General features: G+C 43.5%; 1 protein-coding gene across 1 annotated transcript; it reads right to left on the bottom strand.

Moving 5' to 3' along the window:
* Positions 1-709: 709 nt before the first annotated feature.
* Positions 710-15,704, bottom strand: LOC306966709 (Golgi phosphoprotein 3-like). The gene is made up of 4 exons (XM_079561522.1): positions 15,409-15,704; positions 12,759-12,890; positions 12,552-12,666; positions 710-1,196 (listed from the first exon to the last, which is right to left on the bottom strand). Exons 1-4 carry the CDS (start codon positions 15,601-15,603, stop codon positions 772-774), a joined length of 867 nt encoding a protein of 288 aa, XP_079417648.1. The 5' UTR covers positions 15,604-15,704; the 3' UTR covers positions 710-771.
* Between the last annotated feature and the right edge of the window lie 1,686 nt (positions 15,705-17,390).

The following is a 17,390-nucleotide window of genomic DNA, read 5'->3' on the forward strand; positions in this document are numbered from 1 at the left end:
TGTAAATGTACCAGAATTAGCATAACAGCTAACTTGCATCATTGTTCAGTTCGTGAGCTAACGTAGCATGAAGCTAACGCTGCTTCTGGGTTAGCATGATCCGTTTATTATGGGCTGTTGAACCTCTTTGTATTTAGTAAAAACAAGTATGTTTTGTTGAAGTCATGGAGAGTTTTCCCGCTCAAACCAAACAGCCGTCATGCAGCAGAGCGTCCGGTGACCTCCGACCTCTGACCTCTGACCGGGGAATGTTCCTGAGTGAAGTGGGTTTGCGTGTGACGTGTGGGGTGAACACACACATGACCTGTTTGAATTGCCGTGTGTGGAGTCGCTAACGTTTGGAAAAATCTCCCCCACCGTTTCAAAATGGCCGCTCGTGAACCAGGCTTCAGATGCCCCGCCCTCCGACTGAGAAGGCGAGACCCTGTGGCCCCGGGGCCCCGCTGCTTCCTTCTGAACGCTCCTCATGGACTTTGGGAATGGCTCGAATCGAGGAATGAGGGAAATGTCATGATTCAAAAGCGTTTCAGCCCAAACATATGATTTAAATCCGTACGCAGTAAAAAGTTGTTAAGAAATGTCATTATTTTGAAGAACTTTGGATCGAGTGCCAGTTTGAATCCAGATGAACAACATTGAAGGACCAGAGCGAGGACAGATGTTCCTCTACAGTCAGGTTTCGTCCTCTCGCCCCGGCTCAGGCTCGTTCAGTCCCTGCTCTGAGGCGCGAGCCCCGAGCGGAGGGGAAACGCTCCGGGAGACGCCGCCGGCTCATTTGGTGAAGGCGGCCACCACGGCCCACAGCAGCTCGTTGGCGTTGGGCTTGGCGCCCTCGGCCTCCGGCTCCAGGTCCAGCAGGAGCCGGACCCTCTTCATGGCCAGGTCGTACTGCTCGTCCAGCAGCGGGGCGAAGGCGTTCTCCAGCACGTCGGACGAGTGGGCGAGGAAGATGAGCGCCAGCATCCGCTTGTCCATGCGCTGCGGCTCGTTCACCCAGCGCTCCAGCACCGCCTCCTGCACCTTGTGGATCAGCCGGTGCTTGATGGTGCTGTTGGTCAGGGGGTGGGTGGTCATGTCGAACAGCAGGAAGTTCTGCTTCTCCGTGGTCAGGACGCCCTTCTCCACCAGGTTCTTGGCCAGGCGCTCGCGGACGTTCCTCAGCTGGTAGTGCAGCTTCAGGGGGTTCCACGTCTCTCCTGCAGGGAACACAAACACAGCTTTAAAGAGGAACTAAACACCAAATCCACTTTGTTTTGCTGATAAACGGTCTAAATGGTTGTTGAATAGAGTTAGCTACATGTCCCAGTCAATATGTTGACATTTGGGGCAAACTTTTTCAAAATCTCACGTTTGTGTCTAAAACCGCAGGGTTAGCGCCTCTACTGGTTTCACGCAGCAACTGCATTTGATATTTTGTGGTTGGAGGAGAGTGTGTCCACGGCGTCCACAAAACGTCATCAGTTCTGCCTCTGTGCCTCTGTGGCCCCGCCCACACACGCCTCTGTGGCCCCGCCCACACACGCCTCCGCCTCCGTCACGCAGCAACCAGGACACGCGTAGCGCAGTCAAACCAGTAGATGGCGCCCCTGCGATGCTCACACTTCGGCTGAGGTGTAGAGGAATAAATCCCTTAGAAAAGCGACTGTGCGATGCTCTCTCTCTGTTCGCAGTCACTGACAGCGAGCGAGTATCTACCAGCGGCCATCTTTTTTGTTTTTTTTCGTAGGATAGTTTTTTTTTTTTTAAACCTTGCGCACAGTGGTGACAGCGGTAACAGCGTCTGTCAGTCCCATAGAAATATATATCAGTCCTGTCAGATCGAGGGGCGTGGTCTGAGACTGTCAACAGAGCAGACCCCGCCCACACACTCACCCCCCTCGTCTCCCCCAAAGCCTCCGAGACCACCCCTTTCTCAGCACTTTTTGACTTCTGTTTGTGGGTGGGGAAAGGCTCTGCCACGCCCGTTTAGTTGCACTTTAACCTTTTCCTTTCCTCGTGGAGCACGGACAGTTTCAGAGGAACCACTGATCCAACCGTGACAATATGTTCTCACCTGAGCTTAGACGAGTTCATGTGTACCTGTCTGGTCTTCACAAGCTCCTCCACGTTTCCCCTATTTAGATATGATTACAGGAAGTGTTACACCATCCGAGTATAGTCATAATACCAGGAGTACTTCCACATCCGCAGTAATATCTTAACGTTACTGCGCGGACGCCAAAGTACTCCTGGTATTATTACTCCTCACAATATAGTTCCTCGTTTTATACACATTGTTTCATTTTGTGTAATTATACTTTATCGTTAACACTTCACGTAACCATATTTAACCCTTAATTACACCCAAGCACATACACATACACCCACACTCTATTTTTTGCATAACTCCTACATGTTTAAGCCAATTCGGGCGTTCTGCTCTCCCAAAATTCCACCCGATGGGCCGGGGGAGCGATAAAAAAAAAACATCCGTTGTTGCCTATTTCACTTCCGGTTGATTTAATGTAATGGCGAATATGGCTCACAAGCGACTGGCAGGGCCTGGATTGCGTGAAAAGTTGAAGAGAAAGGGTATTTGGAGTGTGGGGAAACGAAAGGAGGAATTGTTGCTGCGAGTTGAACGAGCGGATGGTGTTTATGAAGATTTAGAAGAAGATGATGGCGAGCAGAGCGAACGAAAACGTCTGTGTGTGCGAGTGTAAAAAGGGGGGCAATGTGAATGAAGTTCAGCTGAGAGGGAAGAATGTGATGATGAAGGATCTTCAACTATGGCTACACACGATCTGCACAAGGATCTCCCCAGTATTTAAGTTCATGTCCAGCCCATATGTCCGAATAAAGGACTGTTATTTGTGCCAGTGGACGATGGTTATTCCAGGTTAGCCCCGTTAGCTTAGCCCCGTTAGCTTGTTACAATCGCCTGCAGCTCATTGTTGATGAAAAGTCTGCAATAAACCACAAATTATCAAGCCCGGCTCAGTGTGTGATCATCTCAAAGGCTGCTTTATAAAGTAACTGCTTCGAGGCTCCGAGCCGGGCGGGGGACCGTACAGCGGGGCAGTGCGGGGCTAAAAGTGTCCGCTGAAGGCAGGAGGGGAGGCGGGAGGTACGAGCCCCAAATGTAGGGAGTCGGAACAGTGGAAGTCTGCATCGTAAAATATCTGCTACAGAACTGTTTTCCTCTCTGAGCAGAAGATGAAGCAGAGCGAACGAAAACGCTCCAGCAGAACCGGAACTCTCGAAGACTATTGGTCACCCATAATGCACCGCAAAATTCAGTCGCTCCCCCGCCCATCGGATGACATTTTGGGAGAGCAGAACGCCCGAATTGGGTGAAATTTTCCAAGGGGGGGATTTTTTGGTGATCTACAATAATTTGATGGCATTTGGATTTTTATCCCAATGTAAACACGCATAAAAAATACTCACGAGCTTTAACTCCATGAAGGAACAATATTTCTTCCTTTTTTTTTAAAGGCCTGACTCTCCTCTTTCCATAACTTTTATAATGTTTTAACCCTTTCATTGCCAACTTTCTGACCCGCAGCACATGTTCCAAAAACACAAACAATGCAATATTTTTAAAATTTCAAATCCAAAAAGGTAAACTTCTGTTCTGGCTGGTGTGGCCTGAGGTCTGAGTGAAATGACCCGAAGGATTTGTTTCTAAGTTGACATTTGTTTATGTAGCGGCGATTTTAGTAAAACATGTTATGTTGTGTGAGCTTCCACACTTTAGAGAGCTATGAAAACATAAAGGAACAATATTTTTTTATTTTTTTTTATTTGGAGGCTGACCTCTCCTCTTGTCATACGTATAAAAAATAATACAACTTTTTAAATATTTGAACCTTTTCATTGCTAACTTTCTGTTGCAAAGTCACTAAAGTGGATTTCCATTGTGGCCCTTTGACCCCACAGACTTACATCATAATCACAACTTATCAAAACGCTTCTATAAACGCCCTTTTTCACCATGACGCCATTTTTACCTAGTTTGACAGGAGAAAGAAAATGTCTGTTATTTCCAATGTTAGTGAACGGTCGTAAATAACAGAAACAACTGCATTACTTCAGTGTTTTGTGACTTTCTGCATCAGAGCGAGGCTGTGGGAGTGTTTAGGACGGGGCAGGACAGAGGTAGAGGTTTTTGAACCGGTATTTGGACAAAAACAAGGAACATTTACAGAGGTAAATAAAGACAGTCAGACTTGATGACCAGCTGTTTACAGGGGCATGGAGACGACTGGAGAATAACAATCATTTTTGTCCAAATACCAGAGTTACAGCTCTCTAAATGTTCAAGCACAGTTTTGTGTCGAAGCTCCTTAACGGGAGTTTTTAAAGGTGTTACTAAGGGTTAAATAGTGACACCTGAAGAGCTCGGTCGCTTCCATCTTCACCTGGTTTGGAGCTGTAGAGGAGGAGAGGCTAAATGCTAACGCCGTCTGTGCTAACGTGACTGAGGACACGCGTGAAGACCAGACAGGTGCACATGAACTCATCTAAGGTAAGAACAGATCTCAGTCTGGAAAAACACCGGCCTGTTCCTTTAAAAAGCGGAGTTTTTACATTCACAGTTTTGATGCTGTTGGTCCAGGGCCAGCCTTAAAGGAACAGACTTGGTTGTTTCAGCTCAAATTAATCATATAAATGTGTAAATGATTTAAATGTTTTTTTTTTTAAATTATTTTTCTTATTTATTTCCACAATTTCAAGCCAAATTATTTCCAATTTTTCACTATTTTCCTGAATTTTTGCCGCCATTTTTTTTTTTTTTACATTCTAACTTTTGCACATTTTTTATCACAAATATTTCCCACACTTTCTCCCCATTTCTTACCTAACCCCTCCCACATTTCTCAGAATTAATAATAATAATTGCTAAATGAACGTCCCCAGAATGATTCCCCATCATCGTAAAAGTGCAGATCTCACATGTTATTGTTCTGTTATAGACGGTTTGGTGCAGATCTCACACGTTATTGTTCTGTTATAGACGGTTTGGTGCAGATCTCACACGTTATTGTTCTGTTATAGATGGTTTGGTGCAGATCTCACACGTTATTGTTCTGTTACAGACGGTTTGGTGCAGATCTCACATGTTATTGTTCTGTTATAGACGGTTTGGTGCAGATCTCACGTGTTATTGTTCTGTTATAGACGGTTTGGTGCAGATCTCACATGTTATTGTTCTGTTATAGACGGTTTGGTGCAGATCTCACGTGTTATTGTTCTGTTATAGACGGTTTGGTGCAGATCTCACACGTTATTGTTCTGTTATAGATGGTTTGGTGCAGATCTCACACGTTATTGTTCTGTTATAGACGGTTTGGTGCAGATCTCACACGTTATTGTTCTGTTATAGACGGTTTGGTGCAGATCTCACACGTTATTGTTCTATTACAGACGGTTTGGTGCAGATCTCACACGTTATTGTTCTGTTATAGACGGTTTGGTGCAGATCTCACACGTTATTGTTCTGTTATAGATGGTTTGGTGCAGATCTCACACGTTATTGTTCTGTTACAGACGGTTTGGTGCAGATCTCACACGTTATTGTTCTGTTATAGACGGTTTGGTGCAGATCTCACACGTTATTGTTCTGTTATAGACGGTTTGGTGCAGATCTCACACGTTATTGTTCTGTTACAGACGGTTTGGTGCAGATCTCACACGTTATTGTTCTGTTACAGATGGTTTGGTGCAGATCTCACACGTTATTGTTCTGTTATAGACGGTTTGGTGCAGATCTCACACGTTATTGTTCTATTACAGACGGTTTGGTGCAGATCTCACACGTTATTGTTCTGTTATAGACGGTTTGGTGCAGATCCCACACGTTATTGTTCTGTTATAGACGGTTTGGTGCAGATCTCACACGTTATTGTTCTGTTATAGGTGGTTTGGTGCAGATCTCACACGTTATTGTTCTGTTACAGATGGTTTGGTGCAGATCTCACACGTTATTGTTCTGTTATAGACGGTTTGGTGCAGATCTCACACGTTATTGTTCTGTTATAGACGGTTTGGTGCAGATCTCACACGTTATTGTTCTATTACAGACGGTTTGGTGCAGATCTCACACGTTATTGTTCTGTTATAGACGGTTTGGTGCAGATCCCACACGTTATTGTTCTGTTATAGACGGTTTGGTGCAGATCTCACACGTTATTGTTCTGTTATAGACGGTTTGGTGCAGATCTCACACGTTATTGTTCTGTTATAGACGGTTTGGTGCAGATCTCACACGTTATTGTTCTGTTATAGACGGTTTGGTGCAGATCTCACACGTTATTGTTCTATTACAGACGGTTTGGTGCAGATCTCACACGTTATTGTTCTGTTATAGACGGTTTGGTGCAGATCCCACACGTTATTGTTCTGTTATAGACGGTTTGGTGCAGATCCCACACGTTATTGTTCTGTTATAGACGGTTTGGTGCAGATCTCACACGTTATTGTTCTGTTATAGACGGTTTGGTGCAGATCTCACACGTTATTGTTCTGTTATAGACGGTTTGGTGCAGATCTCACACGTTATTGTTCTATTACAGACGGTTTGGTGCAGATCTCACACGTTATTGTTCTGTTATAGACGGTTTGGTGCAGATCCCACACGTTATTGTTCTGTTATAGACGGTTTGGTGCAGATCTCACACGTTATTGTTCTGTTATAGACGGTTTGGTGCAGATCCCACACGTTATTGTTCTGTTATAGACGGTTTGGTGCAGATCCCACACGTTATTGTTCTATTACAGACGGTTTGGTGCAGATCCCACACGTTATTGTTCTGTTATAGACGGTTTGGTGCAGATCTCACACGTTATTGTTCTGTTATAGACGGTTTGGTGCAGATCTCACACGTTATTGTTCTGTTATAGACGGTTTGGTGCAGATCTCACACGTTATTGTTCTATTACAGACGGTTTGGTGCAGATCTCACACGTTATTGTTCTGTTATAGACGGTTTGGTGCAGATCCCACACGTTATTGTTCTGTTATAGACGGTTTGGTGCAGATCCCACACGTTATTGTTCTATTACAGACGGTTTGGTGCAGATCTCACACGTTATTGTTCTGTTATAGACGGTTTGGTGCAGATCTCACACGTTATTGTTCTGTTATAGACGGTTTGGTGCAGATCTCACACGTTATTGTTCTGTTATAGGTGGTTTGGTGCAGATCTCACACGTTATTGTTCTGTTACAGACGGTTTGGTGCAGATCTCACACGTTATTGTTCTGTTATAGACGGTTTGGTGCAGATCTCACACGTTATTGTTCTGTTACAGACGGTTTGGTGCAGATCTCACACGTTATTGTTCTGTTACAGACGGTTTGGTGCAGATCTCACACGTTATTGTTCTGTTATAGATGGTTTGGTGCAGATCTCACACGTTATTGTTCTGTTACAGACGGTTTGGTGCAGATCCCACACGTTATTGTTCTGTTACAGACGGTTTGGTGCAGATCTCACACGTTATTGTTCTGTTATAGATGGTTTGGTGCAGATCTCACATGTTATTGTTCTGTTACAGACGGTTTGGTGCAGATCTCACACGTTATTGTTCTGTTACAGACGGTTTGGTGCAGATCTCACACGTTATTGTTCTGTTACAGACGGTTTGGTGCAGATCTCACACGTTATTGTTCTGTTATAGATGGTTTGGTGCAGATCTCACATGTTATTGTTCTGTTATAGATGGTTTGGTGCAGATCTCACATGTTATTGTTCTGTTATAGACGGTTTGGTGCAGATCTCACACGTTATTGTTCTGTTATAGACGGTTTGGTGCAGATCTCACACGTTATTGTTCTGTTATAGACGGTTTGGTGCAGATCTCACGTGTTATTGTTCTGTTATAGACGGTTTGGTGCAGATCTCACACGTTATTGTTCTGTTATAGATGGTTTGGTGCAGATCTCACATGTTATTGTTCTGTTACAGACGGTTTGGTGCAGATCTCACATGTTATTGTTCTGTTATAGACGGTTTGGTGCAGATCTCACATGTTATTGTTCTGTTACAGACGGTTTGGTGCAGATCTCACATGTTATTGTTCTGTTATAGACGGTTTGGTGCAGATCTCACACGTTATTGTTCTGTTACAGACGGTTTGGTGCAGATCTCACACGTTATTGTTCTGTTATAGACGGTTTGGTGCAGATCCCACATGTTATTGTTCTGTTACAGACGGTTTGGTGCAGATCTCACACGTTATTGTTCTGTTATAGACGGTTTGGTGCAGATCTCACATGTTATTGTTCTGTTATAGACGGTTTGGTGCAGATCTCACATGTTATTGTTCTGTTATAGACGGTTTGGTGCAGATCTCACATGTTATTGTTCTGTTATAGACGGTTTGGTGCAGATCTCACACGTTATTGTTCTGTTATAGACGGTTTGGTGCAGATCTCACACGTTATTGTTCTGTTACAGACGGTTTGGTGCAGATCTCACACGTTATTGTTCTGTTATAGACGGTTTGGTGCAGATCCCACACGTTATTGTTCTGTTATAGACGGTTTGGTGCAGATCTCACACGTTATTGTTCTGTTACAGACGGTTTGGTGCAGATCTCACACGTTATTGTTCTGTTACAGACGGTTTGGTGCAGATCTCACATGTTATTGTTCTGTTACAGACGGTTTGGTGCAGATCTCACACGTTATTGTTCTGTTATAGACGGTTTGGTGCAGATCTCACACGTTATTGTTCTGTTACAGACGGTTTGGTGCAGATCTCACACGTTATTGTTCTGTTATAGATGGTTTGGTGCAGATCTCACACGTTATTGTTCTGTTACAGACGGTTTGGTGCAGATCTCACACGTTATTGTTCTGTTACAGACGGTTTGGTGCAGATCTCACACGTTATTGTTCTGTTATAGATGGTTTGGTGCAGATCTCACACGTTATTGTTCTGTTACAGACGGTTTGGTGCAGATCTCACATGTTATTGTTCTGTTACAGACGGTTTGGTGCAGATCTCACACGTTATTGTTCTGTTACAGACGGTTTGGTGCAGATCTCACATGTTATTGTTCTGTTACAGACGGTTTGGTGCAGATCTCACACGTTATTGTTCTGTTATAGACGGTTTGGTGCAGATCTCACACGTTATTGTTCTGTTATAGACGGTTTGGTGCAGATCTCACACGTTATTGTTCTGTTATAGGCGGTTTGGTGCAGATCTCACACGTTATTGTTCTGTTATAGGCGGTTTGGTGCAGATCTCACATGTTATTGTTCTGTTACAGACGGTTTGGTGCAGATCTCACACGTTATTGTTCTGTTATAGGTGGTTTGGTGCAGATCTCACACGTTATTGTTCTGTTATAGGCGGTTTGGTGCAGATCTCACATGTTATTGTTCTGTTACAGACGGTTTGGTGCAGATCTCACACGTTATTGTTCTGTTATAGGTGGTTTGGTGCAGATCTCACATGTTATTGTTCTGTTATAGACGGTTTGGTGCAGATCTCACACGTTATTGTTCTGTTATAGGCGGTTTGGTGCAGATCTCACATGTTATTGTTCTGTTACAGACGGTTTGGTGCAGATCTCACACGTTATTGTTCTGTTATAGGTGGTTTGGTGCAGATCTCACACGTTATTGTTCTGTTATAGACGGTTTGGTGCAGATCTCACATGTTATTGTTCTGTTATAGACGGTTTGGTGCAGATCTCACATGTTATTGTTCTGTTACAGACGGTTTGGTGCAGATCTCACATGTTATTGTTCTGTTATAGGTGGTTTGGTGCAGATCTCACACGTTATTGTTCTGTTATAGGTGGTTTGGTGCAGATCTCACACGTTATTGTTCTGTTATAGATGGTTTGGTGCAGATCTCACACGTTATTGTTCTGTTATAGACGGTTTGGTGCAGATCCCACACGTTATTGTTCTGTTATAGACGGTTTGGTGCAGATCTCACACGTTATTGTTCTGTTATAGACGGTTTGGTGCAGATCTCACACGTTATTGTTCTGTTATAGACGGTTTGGTGCAGATCTCACACGTTATTGTTCTGTTATAGACGGTTTGGTGCAGATCTCACACGTTATTGTTCTATTACAGACGGTTTGGTGCAGATCTCACACGTTATTGTTCTGTTATAGACGGTTTGGTGCAGATCCCACACGTTATTGTTCTGTTATAGGTGGTTTGGTGCAGATCTCACATGTTATTGTTCTGTTACAGACGGTTTGGTGCAGATCTCACATGTTATTGTTCTGTTACAGACGGTTTGGTGCAGATCTCACACGTTATTGTTCTGTTATAGGCGGTTTGGTGCAGATCTCACATGTTATTGTTCTGTTACAGACGGTTTGGTGCAGATCTCACACGTTATTGTTCTGTTATAGGCGGTTTGGTGCAGATCTCACATGTTATTGTTCTGTTACAGACGGTTTGGTGCAGATCTCACATGTTATTGTTCTGTTATAGGTGGTTTGGTGCAGATCTCACACGTTATTGTTCTGTTATAGGCGGTTTGGTGCAGATCTCACATGTTATTGTTCTGTTACAGACGGTTTGGTGCAGATCTCACACGTTATTGTTCTGTTATAGGTGGTTTGGTGCAGATCTCACATGTTATTGTTCTGTTACAGACGGTTTGGTGCAGATCTCACATGTTATTGTTCTGTTATAGACGGTTTGGTGCAGATCTCACATGTTATTGTTCTGTTATAGACGGTTTGGTGCAGATCTCACACGTTATTGTTCTGTTATAGACGGTTTGGTGCAGATCCCACACGTTATTGTTCTGTTATAGACGGTTTGGTGCAGATCTCACACGTTATTGTTCTGTTATAGACGGTTTGGTGCAGATCTCACATGTTATTGTTCTGTTACAGACGGTTTGGTGCAGATCTCACATGTTATTGTTCTGTTACAGACGGTTTGGTGCAGATCTCACACGTTATTGTTCTGTTACAGACGGTTTGGTGCAGATCTCACACGTTATTGTTCTGTTACAGACGGTTTGGTGCAGATCTCACACGTTATTGTTCTGTTATAGACGGTTTGGTGCAGATCCCACACGTTATTGTTCTGTTATAGACGGTTTGGTGCAGATCTCACACGTTATTGTTCTGTTATAGACGGTTTGGTGCAGATCTCACACGTTATTGTTCTGTTACAGACGGTTTGGTGCAGATCTCACACGTTATTGTTCTGTTACAGACGGTTTGGTGCAGATCTCACACGTTATTGTTCTGTTACAGACGGTTTGGTGCAGATCCCACACGTTATTGTTCTGTTATAGACGGTTTGGTGCAGATCTCACACGTTATTGTTCTGTTATAGACGGTTTGGTGCAGATCTCACATGTTATTGTTCTGTTACAGACGGTTTGGTGCAGATCTCACACGTTATTGTTCTGTTATAGACGGTTTGGTGCAGATCTCACATGTTATTGTTCTGTTACAGACGGTTTGGTGCAGATCTCACATGTTATTGTTCTGTTACAGACGGTTTGGTGCAGATCTCACACGTTATTGTTCTGTTATAGACGGTTTGGTGCAGATCTCACACGTTATTGTTCTGTTATAGACGGTTTGGTGCAGATCTCACACGTTATTGTTCTGTTATAGACGGTTTGGTGCAGATCTCACACGTTATTGTTCTGTTATAGACGGTTTGGTGCAGATCTCACATGTTATTGTTCTGTTATAGACGGTTTGGTGCAGATCTCACACGTTATTGTTCTGTTACAGACGGTTTGGTGCAGATCTCACATGTTATTGTTCTGTTACAGACGGTTTGGTGCAGATCTCACACGTTATTGTTCTGTTACAGACGGTTTGGTGCAGATCTCACATGTTATTGTTCTGTTATAGACGGTTTGGTGCAGATCTCACACGTTATTGTTCTGTTATAGACGGTTTGGTGCAGATCTCACACGTTATTGTTCTGTTACAGACGGTTTGGTGCAGATCTCACATGTTATTGTTCTGCTACAGACGGTTTGGTGCAGATCTCACACGTTATTGTTCTGTTACAGACGGTTTGGTGCAGATCTCACACGTTATTGTTCTGTTACAGACGGTTTGGTGCAGATCTCACACGTTATTGTTCTGTTACAGACGGTTTGGTGCAGCTCTCACATGTTATTGTTCTGTTACAGACGGTTTGGTGCAGATCTCACACGTTATTGTTCTGTTACAGACGGTTTGGTGCAGATCTCACACGTTATTGTTCTGTTATAGACGGTTTGGTGCAGATCTCACATGTTATTGTTCTGTTACAGACGGTTTGGTGCAGATCTCACACGTTATTGTTCTGTTACAGACGGTTTGGTGCAGATCTCACACGTTATTGTTCTGTTACAGACGGTTTGGTGCAGATCTCACATGTTATTGTTCTGTTACAGACGGTTTGGTGCAGATCTCACACGTTATTGTTCTGTTACAGACGGTTTGGTGCAGATCTCACATGTTATTGTTCTGTTACAGACGGTTTGGTGCAGATCTCACATGTTATTGTTCTGTTACAGACGGTTTGGTGCAGATCTCACACGTTATTGTTCTGTTATTGTGACTGACCGCTGAGCAGCTCGATCCAGCTCTGCACCGTCTCCGGAGGCTGGGTCTCCTTGATGTGTTTCAGGGCCTCGTCCAGCAGAACATCTCCTGTGGGAGCGTCCGACTTGCAGATGACCTGGACACAGCAGACGGTCAGTGAGGCTAAAGAGGGTCAGGGGGGTCAGGAGGGTCGGGTCGGGAGGGTCGGGTCGGGTCGGGAGCTCGTACCTTCCTGGCCAGCAGAGCCTTCCTCCTGACGCCGCCGTTCTCCAGCTGCAGACGTCCCCTCAGAGCCAGCTCGATCAGCATGCAGCCCCGCAGCCCCGACGAGATGCAGTCGTTCCAGAAGGACGTGTAGCCCTGGAGACACGGGAGACACGGGAGACATGAGACACGGGAGACATGAGACACGCTGAGGCAGGGCCTGTCACACAGCGGGAGGACGAGTGTGGGCTGTTACGAGGAGAAGAAAGGACGGTGTTGCTTCGTCGCGCTGCAGCTCTGTTGGAACTTAACAGGAGTGACATCGCCCAAAGCACAAACCATGTTAGAACTGGACTTTAAAGGAACAGGCCACTGTTTTTCCAGACTGAGATATGTTCTTACCTGAGCTGTGACGAGTTCTTTAGGACCTGTCTGATCTTCAGTCACGTAAACACAGCGCAGACGGCGTTAGCATTTAGCCTCTCCCTCTCTCCTCTATAGCTCCAAAACAGGTCAAGATAGAAGCTACCGAGCTCTTCCACGTTTTCCCTATTTAAATATGGTTACGTGAAGTGTTCCACTACAAAGTATAATTACACACAATTAAACAATGTGGATTTTCTAAGCGGATAAAAGGGGGAACTATATTGTAAGGCGGAATAATACCAGGAGGAGTTCGAAACCCGCGCAGTAATATTCACTTTACTGTGCGGATGCCAAATTTCACCATATTTAAATAGGGAAAACGTGGAAGAGCTTGGTAGCTTCTATCTTGACCTGTTTTGGAGCTATAGAGGAGAGAGGGAGAGGCTAAATGCTAACGCCGTCTGCGCTGTGTTTACGTGACTGAAGGCACGGGGGAAGAAACGTAAAAACGCTGGCCTATTCCTTTAAATTCCTCTGAACATCTGCAGAGTCGAGACACTTGATCATGATGCTAACTGAAAACGCTCCTGAGCTCTTGTTTAAGTCCTGGGCTGAGGCGCAGTTCCTCCTGCTGCCTCTGAGAGGAGGAAACACAGAAAGTATCGATACCTCAAAGGAACATCGAGTTTCGATACTACTTTTAGTAACGATTTAGTTTTGAGGAATTGATTTTTTGACAACCCGACTTACTTCTCCTTCCCCTATTTCCCCTATGTCCTGTCCCATATTATTTTAACCTTTTTAATTCCCCCCACACACATTTCTTGACACTGGAGATAAACTTATTGTAAATTTCGTATCTGAAACGTGACCAGTGAAAATCATTGAATCTGTTCTAAACCATAAGCTGGATGAGTGAGAGCGATACGTGCCCCCCCCCTCGGTGCCGACGCAGATGAATGATTGGCAGGACGTGTTTAACTGATCAAAGAGTAAAGTGCAACACGTGAGTATCTGCTGTGAGAGAAGCTTCTCTTATCAGCCTCTGTTAAAACCAGGAGTCCTTCTGTCTGTGCAGGTGAGACAGACATTCACATTTATGACATTTATAAAGAACAAAACACTCACAATCACATGTTCATGTCCCGAATGTAACCACAGTGCACGAAGCACGAGAACCAAAGTGCTGTCCCCCCGTCACAGTAAACTCACCGTGTCACTCACTTTATACTTTATTACTGCAGGATAATGAACAGGTCAGTGACCGGCCGTCCTGCAGAGGCGACGAGCGCGAGGCCAGTTACACAAACACACCGTCACCTCTGCGGCTGCTTCGTTTATAAAGATCAGGTTTATCCAGTGTCGGAGAGAATACTTTAAACTGGATTTAGTTACACAATACTTTAAACTGTATTTAGTTACAGAATACTTGCCTTAATGTATGTAGTAACGCACTGTGCTACTTTGTACAATCAGCGGACAGTATATTCTGAATACTTAGAATCCTTTAACATTGATTTGCAGAATATTAAAGCATAAATGAAGAGCACGTTTGAACTTATTTAACACTAATGTGGAACAAACACAGCTCTTCACAAACAGCCCAGACTGAGCTTTATTATGAAGCTGGAGTTCCTTTGATCAAGAAAGTAAATGTTTCTGAATACATATATACCCAAATACATGCATTCAGTTACTCCCATCACCGAGTACAGGGCCTTTAAGGACCAGTGTGGGCAAGTCCTGGTTCAGACCCTGTTTCCATGTGTATTTATATACTTACATACATGTATATGTGTCCTCTTTGGTCTTGGTTTGTTCACATGTATATTTGTATATTTGTATATCTGTATATCTGTATATCTGTATATGTGTCCTCTTTGGTGCCAAGTCCATGTATAATTTCGAATGTCTGTATACTTGTATATTTCTCCTCTGTAGGGCTAAGTCCATGTATATTTGTGTACTTGTATATTGATCCTCTTTAGTTCTGGTTTGTTCACATGTATATTTGTATATTTGTATATTTCTCCTGTGTAGGGCTAAGTCCATGTATATTTGTATATCTGTATATTTGTCCTCTTTAGTTCTGGTTTGTTCACATGTATATTTGCATACTTACATATATATGTGTATATTTGTATATTTGTATACTTGTATATTGATCCTCTGTAGGGCTAAGTCCATGTATAATTTGTATATTGGTATATCAGTATACTTGAATATGTTTCCTGCCGTCTTGGCCTCAGATCTCCTCAAACCCAGCTGAGCTCGCGCTAATGCTAAGCTAACGTTAGCAAACACGAACCTCTCTGTCCTTCAGGCCCAGCAGCAGAACCTCCTCCATGAGCGTGAGCCGGGTCTCCTTCGAGTCCTCCGGGTCCTCCTCGTCCTGCTCCTCCGTCCTGCGGGCCTCCTCGTCCTCCTCCTCGGGGTCCTGGCGGTCTCGGGGCCTCCTCTGGACCAGGCCCGAGCTGCGCCGCTGAGTCAACGACGAGCTCATGTTGGAGACTTTAAACAAACAAACCCGTCTCTGTCTGTGGCTTTAAACCCCTCCGCAGTCTCTCATGGACCCGGCCTGGCTCTGGACTAACCCGAGGACTCACCCAGGACTCACCGGGGACTCACCGGGGACTCACCGGGGACTCACCGAGGCCCAAACCGAGGACTAACCCGAGGACAAAGCTCACGGACCGGACTGTTGTTGACATCTGTGAGGACGGTCCAACATGGCGGCCGAGGCTGCGCGTGCGGAGAGCGGCCGGCAGGGGGCGGCAGAGGGACACGCGTTTAACCTCATAACCCCCGCATCTTCTCCCGTTCAGCTTTACCCAAATCTAGAAGCTTCTCAATCAGAGCGTGCAGCCTCATTTGAAAGCTAAGACCTGCTAAACTCATCTTGTTAAGTTTTTTGTCATTTTTTGTCACTTTTTTGCCATATTTTTTTTTGCAGCTTTTTTTTTATCACATTTTTTTCACTTTTTTGTCAATGTTTTGTCCCTTTTATGTCACATTATTGTCACATTTTTTCCACTTTTTAATCACTTTTTTGTCAAATTTTGTCAAATTTTGATCAAATTTTTTGCCACTTTTTTGTCACTTTTTTGTCACTTTTTTGTCACTTTTTTGTCACTTTTTTATCACTTTTTTGTCACTTTTTTGTCAATTTTTTGTCACTTTTTTGTCACTTTTTTGTCACTTTTTTGTCAATTTTTTGTCACTTTTTTGTCAATTTTTTGTCTCTTTTTTATCACTTTTTTATCACTTTTTTGTCACTTTTTTGTCATTTTTTGATCATTTTTTTATCACTTTTTTGTCACTTTTTTGTCACTTTTTTGTCAATTTTTTGTCACTTTTTTGTCAATTTTTTGTCTCTTTTTTATCACTTTTTTATCACTTTTTTGTCACTTTTTTGTCATTTTTTAATCACTTTTTTATCACTTTTTTGTCACTTTTTTGTCACTTTTTTGTCAATTTTTTGTCACTTTTTTGTCAATTTTTTGTCTCTTTTTTATCACTTTTTTATCACTTTTTTATCACTTTTTTGTAGATTTTTTGTCTCTTTTTTGTCATTTTTTGTCACTTTTTTGTGAAAAAGTGATAAAAAATAAAATAAAACTTAAAACACGCTCACAAAAACAAGGAAGAGTTTTACATGTCTGTGTTTTCTGTCGGCTGTAGCTCACCAGTCGAGAAGCTTTTAGATTTGGATAAAGCTGGAGAAATTGTGTTTGGTTAAGGTGGGTGATAGAGGTTAATACGGAACACGATGAGGGAAATATATAGATCTATATATTCTTGAGTTAAAGAAAGAAAATGAAGATGTTGCTGTGTCGGCCTCCACAATAAAAGCAGCTGAGCTTTGCTGGAGCAGGAACATCACAAAGACCTGTGGCCTCATGTTGACACGAGCAGGATCATAAACATGAGGAGAAGCTGCAGATACAGCTCAGAACATCTACACATGGCTCTGTCTTCTCATCCGTTTGTGACTTTTCCCTCAGAAATCTGCAGATGTTTTCTTGTATATTTTATGTTTAAAAATCCTGATTTCACATAAATCTCATCTTGTTCATTTCCCTCTAAGGTTTGTATTTTGCACAAATGACTTCTCGTTTATAATGAAATAACATTGAAATAAAAAACTGGCACAGACGTAATGACGTAATGACGCTCCGGGCCGCACGGTGGCGGTAACGTCTCAGTGCTTCATGAAACTACTGTCGTCACCAGGGGTCAACCAGGGGTCAACTCGGTCGGTTCCGTAACTGCTCCTGTGTGCGCAGAGCT

Source organism: Gobius niger (genome assembly GCF_951799975.1).
Source record: "Gobius niger genome assembly, chromosome: 1".
NCBI classification, from domain to species: domain Eukaryota; kingdom Metazoa; phylum Chordata; class Actinopteri; order Gobiiformes; family Gobiidae; genus Gobius; species Gobius niger.

Excerpts from the sequence above, each read along its gene's own strand:
- LOC306966709 (XM_079561522.1), bottom strand. The coding sequence starts at position 15,603 with ATGAGCTCGTCGTTGACTCAGCGGCGCAGCTCGGGCCTGGTCCAGAGG. Across the intron at positions 12,667-12,758 it reads AGGCTCTGCTGGCCAGGAAG|GTCATCTGCAAGTCGGACGC; the intron begins GTACGAGCTCCC and ends TGCTGTGTCCAG. Across the intron at positions 1,197-12,551 it reads CTGGATCGAGCTGCTCAGCG|GAGAGACGTGGAACCCCCTG; the intron begins GTCAGTCACAAT and ends TGTTCCCTGCAG.